General features: G+C 39.2%; 1 protein-coding gene across 2 annotated transcripts in view; it reads right to left on the bottom strand.

Moving 5' to 3' along the window:
- The window catches only part of CNTNAP5 (contactin associated protein family member 5), a 1091618-nt gene that overhangs the window by 34723 nt on the left and 1038517 nt on the right, over positions 1 to 18378 (bottom strand). For both annotated transcript variants that reach the window (XM_075529285.1, XM_075529286.1), the window contains exon 20: positions 10413 to 10543. In XM_075529285.1, the coding sequence (XP_075385400.1) occupies positions 10413 to 10543 (131 nt within the window). The remainder of the gene's footprint in view (positions 1 to 10412; positions 10544 to 18378) is intronic.

Here is an 18378-nt window from a genome sequence, read left to right as displayed (position 1 = left end):
GTCTCTTACAATGCATATAAAATACTGCTTTTCCCCCCTCCCTGTGAAATCAGGCTTCTAACACACTTGCAAATACATATGCATGTATACAGGCATCTTATTTCTTTGAAATTTGATATAGACTTTGAGAGGCATTTATCTTTCCTTTCTTTTCTTTTTTTCATTTTTCCCCCCTAAACCTAACCCTAACCCTGACCCTGACCCTGACCCTGGCCCTGACCCTGACCCTAAGGCATTTATCTTTCCACTGAGAGTTTCTCACCAAGTACTTTCCTGCACACAAGTATGGCAAATAAAGCTGTTACAGAGCCTACTGTGCAGAGTTCACATTGGACAGAAAGTGTCTCCTTTCCCAATGTCTTCCTCCTCCTTCTTTTGTTCTAGAGTCATTTTCTGCTGCATTTGCTCCATAATGTTGACTGGTCTCATTCAGGTATAGGCTTATGTGTTTCTCAGGCAAGGCTTGAGGCTTCTCCAAAGGATCATTGAAACTTCCTTGGTGAGAGAAGTTTCACTGAAGAGTAGCCCCTAAAGGAGGTGTCTGGTAAGGCTACTGATAGAGGATTTGATAGGATTGAGGAGTAAATTCAATGACAGGGCCAGTAGTAATCCTCATTTCCTTACCCATTGCTAATTCCATTTCATTCTGCTTATTCCCATGTTCCACATTCCTAAGAAGCACTTCCCATTAGACCCAACTTTTAAAATTAATCATATCTACTTTATTCTTGCAAGCATGACTCTGTATATACGTATATGAATGCCTAATCCTCTCAGCTAGTTTCCTTCTTGCTACCTCTTCTTGGATTGGCTTTCCTAAAGGTGTATCCTAGGTCTTCAGGTTGTTCACTGCCTGTGTGCTATGGCACATAGCCGCATACTTTATTTCAATTTTGCACCCTGGCTGTGTTTCCTTGTGCATGAGGTTGTCATGAGGCTAGGCCAACTTGATGGTAGCTAATAACTTTTCTTAAATTCGGTTGTAGTGAGGTTTGCTATTTGATTATAGTATTCTCCATTGTATCATATGCATGTGAAAGGTGGACACTGAATAAGGAAGATGGTAGAATAATTGATGCATTTGAATTGTGGTGCTGGAGAAGAATATTGAAAGTACCATGGTCTGCTCAAAGGACAAACTGATCTGTCTCAGAAGAAATACAACCAGAATGCTCCTTAGAGGCAGATGTCAAGACATTTTTCTTACATAGTTTGGATATATTGTCAGGAGAAGGACCCATGTTTGGAAAAGTGGCAGGGCGGCAAAAGAGAGGAAGGTCTTCAATGGTATGGATTGACACGGTAGCTACATCCATGGGCTCACACATAGGAACAATTGTGAGGAGGACAAGAACTGGGCAGTACTTTGTTCTATGGGTCAGAGCAAACTCAGTGGCACTCACAAACAACAAGATTTGACTATAACTGTGATACCAGTCCTCTTGAACTAATCATTCTTGGCACACTAAACCATAGGACTATCTGATTTGAAATGCCCTATACCAATCCATTTACTTCCTTATATGTTCCATTTCATTTTTGATGACTGACAATTTTCCTAAGTTCATACTTCATACATTCCACATTCCAATTATTAATAGATATTTGTAGCTATTCTCATTTTGAGCCATGCCTCTCAGCAAATGAAGGTTTTGAGGGCTTCACATAAATCATGTCTTTTGAGCGTCTTCCACCTGAGGGCCTCATCTTCCTTTTTGTTATTTATAAAGTTGTCAAGGGCCAGTTCCTCAGAAGTAAACACTCTATTCATTCTTCCTAGTCTGTTCTTAATTGGGAAGCCCCACTGGACCTATTAGCGCAGGGTGACCGTGTTGGCACTGAAAGTATCAGTGACAAAGCTGGAGGCATAACAGTAACTCAAAAAGTTGCCATGATGCAAAACACTAGCAGACAAATGCTGTGGTTGAAAGTGCATTAGCTCAAGGAAATGGAGGAAATGATGAAGAAATGGAGTTGAACCGAAAAGTTCAAGGGGGAACTCCACAAAACAAAAGAAAATATTAAAAAGAAATCTGCAAAGACCTGGAGTCAGAAAGTCAAGAAGGAAGAGAATTTTGCCCACATTCTATGAGCAAAACATTGAAGAAATCAGGGAATATTAAATAATATGGAAGGAATACACAATATCACTGTACTAAATATAATTGGTTGACATGCAACCATTTCAAGAGGTAGCATATGATCAAGAACTGCTGACACTGAAGGAAGACGTCCAAGCTGCATTGAAGGCACTAGCAAAAAACCAAGGCTCTAAGAACCGACAGAACTTTACTGGAAATGTGTCAGCAAGCTTATGAATTACTGGAAGTATTCACTTATGTATGCCAAGAAATTTGGAAGAGAGCTACCTGGGCAACCAACTGGAAGACATACATATTTGTACCTAGTCCAAAGAAAGGTGACTCAACAGAATACAAAAATATAAAACAATATCACTAATAGCACATGTAAGTAAAATTTTGCTGATGACCATTCGGCAATGGTTGCAGCAGTATTTAAGCAGGGAGCTCCCAGAAATTCAAGCCACATTCCAAACGGAGACTAGAATGAGGGTTATTATGGCTGAGATCAGATGACTCTTGGCTGAAAGTAGAAAAGACTAGAAAAATGTTCACTTGCGTTTTATTGACAATGCAAAGGTACTCAACTATGTAGATCATAAGTTCCTAAACTTATTTGACTTTCTCCCTCTTTTCAGGAAAAACAAAACAAAACACAACTGACTGAGTTCCCTCAGAAAACTAAAAGGTTTTACTAAGCTTATAACCCAGGATAAATTGTAAGCATCTTCTTTTGCAGCCCTGTTGGATCATTCCAGTACCTGCCCTGCCAGGGGCAGGATTATCCACTTCAGGTAACACTGAGTAGATCATAACAAACTATGGATAGTATTGGGAGGAAGGGGAATTCCATAATATTTAATTGTGTTCATGTGGAACCTGTACATGGACTACAAAGCATAGAATAAAGCAATAGTGTGGGTGAACAGGAGTGGTGTGAGTTAGCACACGTATTCTTTCTGTATCCTGGTTGGATAATCTGAGTACCTGGGCTACAGGAAAATGGCATCAAGATCGAAGAAAGCTTTATGAACAACCTATAATATGCCAGTGGCACAACCTAGCTTGCAAGGAGGAGTTGAAGCATTTCCCCATGAAGCTCAAGAACGTAAGCCTTTTCTACAGATAGCAACTCAATGTAAAGAAAACAAAAATCCTTGTAATTTGACTTCTAAGTAAAAACATGCTAAAATGAGAAATATTGACATTTTCAAGGATGTCATTTTGCTCAAACCCACAGTCAATGCTTATGAAAGCAGTAGGGAACTCTAACAAACATTTAGAGGAGACTTAATACAAATTATATAAAACTATTTTACAATATACCAATGCACAATATACTATAGAATTCATCTTGTGAAGTAACTATAACTCTGATAGCTACACCAGACAAAGACATCTCCAGAATTGAGTTATAGACCAATATCTCTAAAGTCTATAGATGTCAAGATCTTCAATAAAACTCAAGCCAACAGGATTCAACAAAGCATAGAAAAAGGAATACTATCAAATGGAATTCATACTAAATATCAAGGATGGTTTAATATTGTAAAAATAGTATCTATAATACAGTATATAAATAAAATAAAAAAGAACCTTTCACATTATATTTATTATGTTATAATCTTTTATATTATATCAATTAATGCAGAAAAGGAATTTGATAAAATTCAACATCCACTTCTGATTAAAACACTCAATAAAATAGGCAGAGAAGCAAAATTTCTCAACATAATAAAAGCTATATATGCAAAATCAGTAGCATGAATCTCACTTAATGGAGAGAAATTGAAAACATTCATTTTTTGAAAGGAATCTAGACAAGATTACCCTTTATCACTCCTTTTATTTAATATAGTGCTGGAAGTTTTAGATAGAGCCATAAGACATGCCAAAGATATTAAAGGTATCCACATAGGCACAGAAGAAATTAAATTTTCTTTTTTTGCAGACAACATAATCCTATATATAGAAAACCCAAAAGATTCAATTAAACAATCGCTCAAACTAATTGAAAAATTCAGCAGCATAGCAGGCGAAAAGCTCAACATACAGAAACCAGTTGTATTCTTGTATATTAAGGATGATACCAAAAATATTAAAAGAACAACACCATTTACAATAACCACACAAAAGATAAACTATTTAAAAATAAATCTTACCAGCGAAACGAAATACAATACAAGGAAAACTACAAAATAATCCTTCAAGAAACCAAACATATAAATACTTTATTTATAAAGTATTATGATAACAGATGGATATTGGCCTCCAATGACGTATCCTCTCAATGCAAGGACAATCTGTTCTACTAACATGGCACTCTGTGATGCTCACCTTCCCTGACATGATCACTGAAGACAAAATAGGATGGTGCCGGCTGTCGAAAGATAGGGTGTCTGGGGCATTAAAGACTTAAAGATAATCAAGCAGCCATAAAGCTGAGAAGCAACAAAGTCCACATGGAAGCACACCTCCTGTGTGAGCATGAGGTGCGGATGCGATCAGGTTTCAGGCATCAAAGACCCAAAACAAAACAAACATATAAATGGGAATGAGGGACAGAACAAAGTGGAGACCCAAAGCCCATCAGTAGTCAATTGGACACCCCCCTGTCAAGATGACCACAAAGAGGAGAAGAGCTAGTCAGGTTGCAGTATAGCACTGATGAAACACACAACATTCCTCATGTTCTTTAATGCTCCCCCCCCCACTACCTGAATTCTATCTTACCAATCTGACTAGACCAGAACATATATACTGGTACAGATAAGAGCTCAAAACACAGGGAATCCAGAACAGATAAACCTCTCAGGACCAATAAGGGGAGCAGCATACAAGGAGGGTAAGAGTAGGGGAGTGATGGGGAAGTAAGGGTAGACTATAACAATGATTGATGTATGGCACCCATACCAGGGGGAAAGACAGCAGAAAAATGGGTGAAATGAGACAGCAGTTTGTATAAAACATGGGGGGAAAAGGGATAATTTATAAATTATCAAGGGGACATGGGGGAAGGAGTGAGGGGCTATAAGAAAATACATAACTACAAAGATTCTGAGGACAGGGGTGGGAACAGGAAAAGGGTGGATAGGATAATGAGGAGGGAGGGTAGAAGGATGGAGGAGGGGCAGACACAGAACCATATATATGGAAGTTTTAATAGGATATTGTTGCTTATTTCATTTCTTCAGATAGACTGTGTAAATATACGTGTTTATTTAAAAAACAAAATTCTTCCAGGTTCCAGGGAGGGTGGGGGAGGGAGGGGGGAAAACGAGGAGCTGATGCCAGGGGCTCAAGTAGAAAGAAAATGTTTTGAAAAAGATGATGACAACATATGTAAAGATGTGTTTGACAAAATGGATATATGTATGGATTGTGATAGGAGCTGTAAGAGCTCCCAATAAAATAAAATAAAAATTGAAGAAAAAAAAAGAAACCAAAAGGAATTCACATAACTTGAAAAAACAACCATGCTCTTGGGTATGCAGACTAAACATTGTGAGAATGTCAATATTTCCAAAAATGCTTTACAAATTCAATGCAATTCTAATGAAAAAAAAAAAAAACCACCAACATTCTTCAAAGAAATAAAAAAGCAAATACCAACTTAATATGGAAAGTAAAGAAATCCTGGGTAAATAAATATTAAAAATATAAACAAAGTAGGTAGCCTTTCACATGCAGACTTTAAAATTTATTATATAGCCATATTAATCAAAAAAGCCTTGAGCTGGTATAACAGATATGAAGACCAATGAATTAGAATTGAGGACCCAGAAATACAATTAAGCACCTCTAGACACCTAATCTTTGATAATGGACTAAAACACACTAAATGGAGGAAGAGACAGCCTTTTCAAGAAATAGTGTTTGGGAAAACTGGATTGTCCCCTGAAAAGAGTGAAACAGAACTGATACCTCACATTATGTAAAAAACTGAACTCAACGTGGATCAAAGACCTAGAAATAAACCACAACCCAGAAGTAAACCCCACAATTGTGAAGACTATCAATGAAAAAATAGAGACAAGCTTCAGGATCGAATACAAGGCATAAATATACAACTTCACATAATGAAGAATATCCACTGTAGAAGACAAAATAAAGAACTAGGACCTCTTGAAAATACATTTATACATAACAAAATGCTTCATCAAAAGATGAAGAACACACTTATTTTATTCAGTAACAATGTATCATATAGAGGGCTAATTTTCAAAACATATGAAAAACTATAACACCTTCAATCCAAATAACCCAGTCAAAAATGGGCACATGACATGAATAGATAATTCCAAAGACGACACAAAGAAGTGTTCATGTTATTTAGCAGTACAAGACATACAAATGAAAGCAGCAATGCCATACCACCTCACACTGACGCTTTTAGCAAAGTTCAGTAAAACAGAAAATAATAAATGTTGAGAGATAGGAATGCTGTTAAATGGCTAGGACTATAGAATTGTGCAACTGCTATGCAAATCAGTAAGGACTTTCTTTAAAAAATGGAAATACAAGTACCCTATGATCCAACGACCTTTCCACTGGTTATGTACCGAAAGAAATAAAGACTACAACAACGCACACACACATACAAACACACACAAGAAATCAAAGCCCACTTTTCTGTTTTCCATCCTCCAGAGAGGAGTTTATATGTAGATCCTTGTAATCTGTTCCCTCTTTCTACCCCACGCGCTCTCCACCCTCCTGGTATTGCCACTCTCACCACTGGTCCTGAGGGGATCATCTGTCCTGGATTCCCTGTGTTTGCAGTTCCTATCTGTACCAGTGTACATCCTCTGTCCTAGCTGGATTTGTAAGGTAGAATTGGGATCATGATAGTGGGGGAGAGGAAGCATTTAAGAACTAGAGGAAAGTTGTATGTCTCATCATGGTTACACTGCACCCTGACCAGCTTGTCTCCCCGCCCCCCACCCCCACCCCTGACCCTCTGTAATGGAAATGTTCAATTGCCCACAAATGTCCTTTGGTTCCCCGCTCTTATCAGGGTTCATGAGGGAGGGGGGAATGGAGAGGGAAGGGAAAAATGAGAAACTGATGCCAAGGGCTTAAGTAGAAAGCAAATGTTTTGAGAATGCTGATGGTGACAAATGTACAAACGTGCTTGATACAATGGATGGATGTATGGATTGTGATAAATGTTGTAGGAGCCCCCAATAAGATAATTTTAAAAACCCATATGCACATTTCTGTTTATTGCAGCAACTTCCATAATAGCCAAAATATGGAAACAACAAAAAATCCCAACTATAGAGGAATGGGTAAACAAATTCTTGCACATCCATACAATGGAATATTATGCATTAAAAAATGACAACTCTCTTAAACGCTCTTAAAGACATGGAGAACATTATGCTTATCCAACTTATTCAATTATACTAAGATAAATATTTAATAACACCATTATTATAAGGAAAAACAAAGAAAAAGAAACGTGGTTTATACAACACAGACAAGACTTATAACTACAAAGATTCTGAGGACAGGGGTGGGAACAGGGTACGGATAGGCCAATGAGGAGGGAGGGTAGAAGGATGGAGTGGGGGCAGACACAGAACCCTATATATGGAAGTTTTAACCGGATAATGTTGTTCATTTCATTTCTTCAGATGGACGGTGTAAATATATATGTGTTTATTTTAAAAACATAATTCTTCCAGATTCCTTATCTCTTAAACCTAAATAGTGGCCCGAGTGGGTTAAAAATGAGAGAGAGAGAGAGAGAGAGAGAGAGAGAGAGAGAGAGAGAGAGAGAGAGAGAGAGAAAGATAAAATTGAAATGAATTTATAATCTTTTGTGACAAACAATTTCAAACAACATGAAAAGAAAGCAGCAGCCAAGAGGTCCAGCATGCCTTGCATTGTAGAAAATGCTACACAAGTTCCATTTAAAATGTTGAAAAGTACGGATGCTACTCTGAGGGCCCAGGTGCACCTGACCCAGGCCATGATGTTTTCAGTTGCCTCATGTTTGTGAAATTTGGACATTGAATAAAAAATTTCCCTTTGCACATCACCTCCCTTACTACTCCCATCTACCTCCTCCTACTTTCCCTTTGCACATCACCTCCCTCACTAGTCTCATCTACCTCCTCCTACTTTTCCTTTGCACATCACCTCCCTCACTAGTCTCATCTACCTCCTCCTACTTTCCCTTTGCACATCACCTCCCTCACTAGTCTCATCTACCTCCTCCTACTTTCCCTTTGGGCATCACAGGTCATCAGCGAACAGATGCTTTCCCTCAAGTGTTTTTGCTCCGGCAGGAGATGAGGCTACAATGAGTTGGAATTTCCTAGAAATGGAGTACAGTAAAACAATGCTTACAATTGGAGATTAAGATGAGATTCACCCAGCCAATACCTATCATATCCTCCACATGTTTTCTAGAAGCAGCATCTATCTAACAGCTACACATTATTACAGGAACATGAACTAGGGAAACCCTCCTGGTCTGTGTTCCTGGAACAGACTCATATGGCCCCTATGCAAAAGCTAATTGTTCAAGAAATTAATTTCTTTCTCTTTTCTTGAAGAAAATTGGGCTCTTCCTTAACACCTTAACCAAATTACCAGGGACGAGAAAAAGGAGAACATTGGTATGCAAACTTTTTTTTCCTTTCAAAATTAGTGTGTGTAAAGATCAAAGGACACTTTGTATTGGGTAAATATGCTGTACAAGACCTCTTTAAAGGGTTGGAAAGCAAAGATGCTACTTTGAAGACTAATATTTGACTGACCTAAGCCACTGGGATCCCTTGTGGTGTGGTGGTAATACATTGGGCTGTAATCCACATGGTCTGCTGTTCGAAACCACCAGCAGGCCCTTGGGAGAAAGACTGGACTTTCTTCTCCTGTAAACTGTTATGGTTTTGGAAACCTACAGGGAGTTGCTGTGAGTCAGCACTGACTCCATGGCAGTGAGTTTGAATGAGACCCAACCCATGCTCTTTTCAATTGCCTCCTATGCATGTGGAAAATGAACATTGAATAAGGAACACGAAAAAAAATCAGTGCATTTGAACAACGGTGCTGGTAAAGAATATTTAAAATGCCACAAACTGTTGAAAGAACAAACCTATCTGCCTTGGAAGAAGTATAGCCGGAATACTCCTTGGAGGTGAAGATGATGAGACTCTATCTCCTATTCTTTAAACATCTCATCAGGAGAGATCCATCTTTGTAAAAGGACGTTATGTTTGGTAAAGTACAGGGACAGCAAAAACCAGGAAGACCCTCACCATGATGAGGGTCTCAACAAGGGCTCAAACTTCAGAACAATTCCAAGGTGGGGGAAGTGTGTCATTCCGTTGTACATAGGGTCGCTGGATGTTGGAACCAATGAATGCTGCCTAATACGATGACGACGACGACAACAACAACAACATGTACTGAGAGAAAGGTCGACTGATTCAAATGACACAAGATATGATCAGTGAGCTGTGTCTGACTTGGCGTAAACGTTGGAGCCCTGACATGGAACGGGAGGAAACAGCGCTAATATTAGTTCATATGTTGGACTATTTAGTTGACAAATTAATGAAAGGCATAGAGCAAAGTCAAAATAACAATTCAGACTCATGAAAAGCCATGTATATAAAAGTAAAACTGTATTTTATATAATTCTCAACACCTTATTTTTCACAAGTAGATCTGCAGTTCTGTATTTAGAGATACCTCTTGGTGTATTTGAACCTCCAAAATTTTAATTAGCAGGCAAGGAGGCTTGTTGTTTGTATCACTCAGGGATTTAATCCCTTCTCACTGAACCAAATTCATTGCCATTGCTAGATGCCCACTCATAGTGACCCGGAATTTTCCCTTTGCCCATGTATCTTTCACTAGACTTGTGTTCTGTTATTGCAATATAAATTGCTACCCTGCACTCTAACTTCTAATTAAATAGAACTGGGTGGGGCCAATAATTCACATTCCTAACAATTCCTGAGATAATGCTTATGTTGGTAATGGTTGGGAGTATTTGATTTCTCTGTGTTAGTTATAGAGAGGTCTGCTGTCTGGTTAAATTTGGACTGCTAACTGCAAAGTCAGTGATTAAAACCCACTAGTGGTTCTTTGAGAGAAATATGAGGCTATCTGCTCCCCTAATGATTTACCATCTCAGAAACTCTAGGGAGGGTCACTATGAGTCAGAATCATCTTGATGGCTGTGGGTCGCTGGATGCTACCTCTTCAGGTCAAGCATGGTTCACAGTCCAACCCTCAACTCTACATCTGGCCCTTACAAGTTTTGAGCTGCCAAAGCATACATGAAGGCACAGGAAAAGGGAAGTAATTCACCTGAATGGTGAGTTTTCTCCCCTCTCGGGTAATCTTCAAACGGTGTATCCTTCTGTTGGCAAAGTTGTCTACATCAATGGTAAAGACATGACTTTCTTCCTTGTTCAATTGGTAGCGAACCTGTAAGCTTCCTTGAAGGAAAATATTAGAAATTAGAATTTAAATATGACTGATAGCATTAAAAGTATGATCACATTGTCATTTAATTCATCTTACTGTTTTTTATAGATCGTTTATTCACATTAGTGTATCATTCAAATTTTTAGAGGATATTGTACATGGGGTTATAGTCCTGCCAGTATCTATATAATTTTGCTTAGGTACAAAATTAAAGAATGCATGTACATACTGGCATGAAGCAGGGAACCAATAGAAAGGTCTGAGGGGCTAGCCCCAATTCCAACTACGTGGACAGCCACCCCTTCCCCCAGAAGAATTTGCTTCAGTGGACAACACTGAGGCAACAGTTCCTGGAGAAAGACATGTCTGATTAGAGCACACAGGAACAAATGAAGAGGGAGGAAAAGAGAGTGGAGCACATCCTGGCCCACCAAGCTTTGAGGACTATATTTCTGCTCAGAGCAGCCAATGCATATTGAGGATATGGCCAGCCTCACTGAGACACGACATCTCTCCATGACCCATAGCCCTTGGGGGAAAACACTGGAAACAGTGTGGTAATTGTGTCTGATCTGACCACGCCACACCAAGGCAAAAGACTAAGGATGTGCAACAGAACAGCAAGGGGAGCAGAGCAAGGAAGTCCTGAGGGAACACCAAAAATAGACTTTGGGACCAGGTCGTGGTACCCCATCAGACTCAACTGGAAAAATCTTCTACAGGTCAACAAACAGACCCTGAACTATTTACAGGCTTTTCTTTTTTTGGTCATTGGTTTGTTGTTATTTTGTTTGCTTTTGTTGCTTTGTTTTGCTCTGTCTTGTTGTGCATATTATTATCTCTTCAGGTATATCTAGATATGATAGGCTGGATAAACAATCTGGAGGAGAAAACAATGGGACCAATGGTTCCTGGGGGACATGGGAGAAGGGGAGGTGGGGGAAAGGAAGTTGTGATAACAAACCCAGGGACAAGGAAACAATAAGTGATCCAAATCTGGTGGTGAGAAGGGTGTAAGACACCTGTTAGGGCTTGATCAAGGACAATGTGAGCAAGAGGAATGACTAAAACCCAAGCCTAAGCATGATATTGGGACAAGAGGAAAGTAAAAGGAAATAGAGGAAAGAACTAGGAGGTAAAGGACATTTATAGAGGTCTAAATACAGGCATGTACATATATAGATATATTTATATATGATGATGGGGAAATAGATGTATGTGAATATATTTATAGGTTTAGTACTAAGGTATCAGATGGACATTGGGCCTCTACTTAAGTACTCCCTCAATGCAAGAACACTTTGTTTCATTAAATTAGCATTCCATGATGCTCACCTTTCCGACACAATTGCTGAAGACCAAGCGGGTGTATACGCAAATGTGGTGAAGAAAGCTGATGGTGCCTGGCTATCTAAAGATATAGCATCTGAGGTCTTAAAAACTTGAAGATAAACAAGTGGCCATCTAGCAGAAAAGCAACAAAGCCCACATGAAAGAAGCACACCAGCCTATGTTATGAGGTGTCAGTGGGATCAGGCATCAAAGAACAAAAAATCATTTCATTGTGAATGAGAGGGAGTGCAGAGTGTAGGCATCTGTAGGCAACTGGACATCCCCTTACAGAAAGGTTGCAGGGAGGAGACAAGCCAATCAGAGTGCAGTGTAGCAACAACGAAACATACAACTTTCCTCTAGTTCTTTAATGTGTTCTCCCCCACCACCCCACTATCATCATCTCAATTCTACCTTACAAATCCAGCTAGACCAGAGGATGTATACTGGTACAGAAAGGAATTGGAAACACAGGGAATCCAGGACAGATGAACTCCTCAGGACCAGTGGTGAGAGTGGTGATACCAGGAGGGTGGAGGGAAGGTTGGGTAGAAAGAGGAAACCGATCACTAGGATCTACATATAACAGAAAAGTGGGTGAAGGGAGATGTCAGACAGTGTAAGATATGACAAAATATGATAATTTATAAATTATCAAGGGTTCATGAGGAAGGGGTAAGTGGGGAGGGGGGAATGAGGAGCTGATACCAAGGGCTCAAGTAGAAAGCAAATGTTTTGAGAATGATGATGGCAACAAATGTACAAATGTGTTTGACACAATGGATGTATGTGTGGATTGTGATCAGAGTTGTACGAGCCCCCCAATAAAATGATTAAAAAGAAAAAAAGAATGTGCGTATGCATGTATGTGTGTCTGTGTATATATGTATTATTAAGAACCAAACTGCCATTTTATAAAAGGACAAACTACATATCTTTTTATTGAACTGTAAATACTTAAATAATATAGATTTCAGTCATTTTATTTTCTCTCTCTCCATCATATTCCTGTAAATCTATTTTCCCCTAGTTGGCTTGGCCCATGTAGTCCAAAGGCCAAGGAAGGGGACTCCATCCGACTTGTCATCCACTGATGGGAAAATAATTTAAGTTGGCAGAGTGATTCACCTTAACCCTCGATGTTCCATTCCCTAATTCAAATATCTTGAGGAAAGTATTTTCGACTGTGAGCTATTTGCAATCAAGTGGAGTCTATAAAATCCACCTGCTGTACCTCAATCAGAACTTTTTTGGGAAAAACAGGAATAGAACAGAGAAAGCAATATGAGAATGCAAAGAAATATCTTAAGGACAAGTAGTAAAACAATTGACATCTCTGTCTTATGTATGAGAGCAAGAAAATGAGAGCATTAGATCACAATTCTAAGTACTTTTAATGCTGTGTTTCACATGTTTAAAAGTTGGAAAGCCACTTCTACAGCAGATAATCCCCACCAGGGAACAGGCATTTGTAAGACAGCTACTCCATCCTACGCACTTTCCCTCACTTCACCCTCGTTGGCTGAGAAAGTTGAATTGACTCATTTTAGTGCACAGTGGTTACTTTCCTATAAAAGGATGGAAATCTTCTCAGCCACCTGTGGAGTACATGCATACCAGATAACACCGACCTCTGTCCCTGGGAATACTATAGAAGGGATTCCATAGAGAAGGGGTTTGCGGGACTCTGTATAAACTGCTGTATGCAAGAGAGAAAGGAACACTCCCATAATTTTCAATCCAAGGAGTAGGATGTGATTAATTGTTAGGTCTATTTCTGCTTCCCATTCCTTGGCTTCTTTTTCTTGTATTTAAAAATTATTGATCTGTGACCTTTTTCAGACCTCTCATCTTTACCACGCATCCAATGTCAACAACATGAGTGGTTTGCAAGTCAACTGGAAGACAGATGGCCGGGCTCCTCTGTTGCCTCTCTTGATATTGCTGCCCTGTCAATTCAGATTCGCAGCAACCCACGGTGTGCAAGGTGGATTTGCTCCATCTGGGCTTCAAAGCTGTGACCTTTGGAGACAGAGTGCTGGCTTGTCTGCCAGGCCATCGCTGGGTGGGTTCAAGCCACCCTGCCTTAAGCCTATAGTTCAGCACTGAATCCCTTGCACCACCCAAAGGGTGCCCTCGCTCTATGATCTGGTTTTAAGTAACGATGCAATTAAGAAAATAAGCTTTCTGTTTTACAAATATAAAAACAGCGATACACATGGAAAATTCATTATACATAAATGTGAAATAAGATTGGAAAATAAGCGGAGCCCGAATAGGATGAAATATTATGGAACTATGAGGGGTTTAAGGGAGTCTGTCCATAGGAGAAACTCTGCAGGCAATCCTGGTTTTCCTGGTTCTTTCTCTCCTTTTGGTTCTGGTCATCAGAGGTATTATTTTTTGCAAATATTAGTTTTTGTTTGTAGTTTTATCACTCAGATAAAAAAGAAAGTCACCGTTTCCTTGTAGCAGCATATTTGGTGGTGATTGGAGGCAGGCTGGTTGATGGTGGGGGGTGAGGTCATTGGACCCCAACTCTAGCCTGTCTCCTGAGCAGGGAAGAGAAAGGCTCATCTCCTGTACATAGAACAAAACAAAACAAACCTATGCATGGTGCCCCTACAGGACAGGGTAGAAATGCTACGGTGGGTTTCCAAGACTGCAATTCTCTATCAGAGTAGCAAGCCTCATTTTTCTCTTGAGGAGCAGCTGGTGGGCTTGAATGCTGAGCTTGTGGTCTCTTGCTCAAGGCATGCTTTCTAGGTCCTTATTATAAGAATGGAATTTTTGAATAATTAATTCAATCTAATAAAGTAAATTAGCATGTAATTATTATGCAGCAAGCAAATGATAATTACCACATTTCTTGTGGCCATTCGGGTTCTCATACTGTCCCAGCTGTTTGAATAATTCATACCCACAAACACTTTCTTCATATGCATTTCAGGTATTTCCTCCTAATCCAATTTACTGCAATTTATCTCGCAACCATCGTCGTTAAAGTATTCTGATGGCTCACAAACATGCAAGCTTACATATTACAAACAATCCTCTCAGCTTATTCTTAGAAGTTTAGATGCCATCAATACTTTAAGAAGTCAAATTACGAAACATTGAACTCATTTGGGAACTCAATCCAAACTTCCCAAACCTTTACACAATAACAGGGTGACTTCCAGTCAGTCCTCTCTGGGGCAATGAGTTCTGAGATGGAGAAGAAGGGTGTTGGATCAAGCTGTAGACACATTCATCAATTTCCAAAGCATCTTCTTCAGCTCATTGGTCAAGAAGCTAATAGCCATTAGTCACCCCCTCCATTTACACTTTGGTGATGCACAATGTTCTTGTGAGCTACATGTAGGTATTGCTTGTTTGCCTAACACTGTAGCATTCTGGACTTAGAGTTGATGTATCTTCCCTCAGACTATCTTCTCCTTGTTCCATTTGTGATCTCCAGTTTCTTTCCTGGAGTTTTAAATCTCCATTGCCTCCTTTCATAACATAGAAACATTGCCCCAGCAATAAACAGCAAAGGAGGTGGACTTGTCTGTCATCCTTTGACATCTTTATTGCTACAAGAGAAGGGTCAGACATGCCTTCACCCTCCATCCTTCTATAGCCTATTCTGACACCAATCATTCATTCAGCCACATTCTATTTCTATCCTGGAATCAATAATTCATTGCAATGGACACACAGAATTCAAATAAAATACTCAAGATTAAGGGAATTTATTGGGGGAAGTTAATATGTTACTATAAGTAAGCAAATAGTAAGATTTGAGCAGTAAGGTGCACTTGATCCAAGCAAGCCATGGAATTCTCCATTGCATCATATGCATTTGAAAGTTGGTCATTGAACAAGGAAGACTGTACATAGAATAAATGATTCATTTGAATTGTGGTGCTAGAGAAGAATGTTGAAAGTACCATGCACACCCAAAAGACACCTAAAAGTACCTTCGACACCTAAAAAGACTGATTCATCTTGTGAGAAGTATGGCCAGAGAGCTCCTTAGAGGCACGGATGGCAAGACTTCAACTTATGCACTTTTGGAAATGATGTCAGGAGAGACCAGTCATTGGAGAAGGACATCATGTTTAATAAAATGGAGGGGCAGTGAAAAAGAGGAAGACTCTTAATGAGATGGATTCACACCCCAGTTGTGATAATGGGTTCAGGCATAGGAACAATTGCAAGGAGGGTACAGTATTTTAGTAGGTTGTGCACAGGGTTGCTATGGGCCATAGCTGACTCGAGGGCACCTAACAACCACCACCACTGGTTCATACCACACTTTCACACTGTCCCTAACAATTTTAGAACATGTGCTCTTTTGCACTGTCTATTTACTATGAAGCCCCGCAAAAACTCTAAACTCATTGGAGCTAAAGAAAATTGTGATGGCAGAGAGAAAGCATTCTGAACAAGAAAGAAAGTAATACATAGAAGAGAAAGTAAATAAAGGAAAGAAAGAATAAGGGAGGAAAAGGGATAGGCAAAAAATACATTGGTGGTGATGGTAGTGTTGCCAAATCAGTCTGACTCAAGGTGACCTTATGAGCAACACACACACACACACACACACACACACACACACACACACACACACACTGCTCAGTACTGTGCCATCCTCAGAACTGTTCTTATGCTTGAGCCCACGTTGCTGCCACTGCATCAGTCCATCTCATCAAGAGTCGTCTTCTGCATTCTCCCCGTCCACTTTAGCAAGCATGCCATCCTTCTCCAGGGCCTTCTCTCTCCTGAGAACATGCGCAAAGTACACGAGATGAAGTGTTTTCAACCTTGCCTCTAAGGGCTGTTCTGGCTACCGTCCTTAGATAGATTATTTTGCTTGTATGGCGGTCCATTGCACCTTCAATATTTTCCACCAGCACCATCATTCAAAGGGTAATTGTTCTTTGGCCATCCTCATACCATGTCAACATTTAGTCCTTAAAATAACATCTTTGATTTTCAACAATTAAATTTTTAACATTTTCATTGGCATAGAATTCACATATCATACAATTTGATAGTTCAATTATATTAAGAAAAGTTGTATAGTCATCACCACACTCAATTTTAGAATATTTTCTTCTTTCTTGTAGTCTTTGTTATTAGCTTCCCCATTTCCCCACCAACCTCCTTTACTATAACCCTAGGAAAATATTAATCCAATTATAGTGTCTATAGATTTACCTATCCTGGATTTCATCTACATAAAACAAAACAAAACAACAAAACTAACATCAATAACAGATTAAAACAGAGAAAAACTTCAATTGAAAAGAAATTAGAAAACATTAAAAATCAGAAGAAATTTAAAATAGGTCAAAAGGGAGATAAAATGATAAGATGTTAAAATTTAACCTAACTGCCGTGATCCACTTTCAAATTTAATCTGCATTATATCAAAGCTGTTCACATCCCTGGTCTATGGTCAGAAGGGATTAACCTGAGGCTTAATCCATGTGTGGATCCTGGCAATAGATCTTGGGCATCCAATATCATCCATAACCTTCTACCAACTGGGTGTTCACAACTGAAACTCTGATACCACACCCTCCTTTGGATTTTGATTTTATTATTTACAACGTTTGAATCACACAGGCTGATGTGCTTCTTCCATATGGACTTAATTGACACCTTACTTAGATGGCTGCTTATTTGGAGACAAGATTGTAAAATCCAAGATACTATTCTGACAGCTGGGCATTAAATAGGTTTTGACCACACTTTGCGACAGCACCCATATCTTCAGCGATCTCTTCCTGCAGGTGAGCATGGATCAGAAATAACATAATTATTTCTTTCTAAGAACTAATTATTCTTAGATTGGGACTAGAATTAAGTGTGAGCCCCCAATCTATTCATATATCTATGGTTTAAATGTGTGCTGGATTATGTTAGAGATCTCATTATAATTTTATGATTGAAAACATTATAAATTATCCCTCTGTAATTTGATTGATAGTGTCATCAATTTCTCAAATGGTATAGAGTTTAAAACACGGTGGAGAATAAGAAACTATAAAAATATAGACTAGCTACAAACTGCAATACATGAACTGTTGAGTTTGTACATAATAAACTCCTCAGCGACTGGGCACATTTACATAAACAGTGGTGGTTGGTGATAGGCAACATTTTCAATAATATTCATTCCCCAAAGCAGAAGCACACCTACCAGACTAATCCATGTCAAAATAAAACAAGGAAGACATCAAAATAGTCCTGGGCCACAATTAATTGGGTACCCTAAAGGCAAAAGCTCCTAACCAAAGACCAATGTCAACCAGCTCTATATGCTTGGGATAGTAGTCATCTGCTTCTCACACTGGGAGTGTCAGCCTTAATGTCTGTGCAGCAGATTTACTCAGTGTAATGTGTCATCGGATCTCTTGACTGCTGCTTCCATGAGCAGGGATTATGGATCCAAGGAAGATGAAATCCTTGACAATGTCAACTTTCTCTCTCCAAATATCATGATGTGATCATGATATGGTCA

The sequence above is a fragment of the Tenrec ecaudatus genome, chromosome 13 (genome assembly GCF_050624435.1).
Source record: "Tenrec ecaudatus isolate mTenEca1 chromosome 13, mTenEca1.hap1, whole genome shotgun sequence".
Classification (NCBI taxonomy): Eukaryota; Metazoa; Chordata; class Mammalia; order Afrosoricida; family Tenrecidae; genus Tenrec; species Tenrec ecaudatus.
The sequence above is the reverse complement of the archived record's forward strand: the minus strand, read 5'-3'. Positions and strand labels throughout refer to the sequence as shown.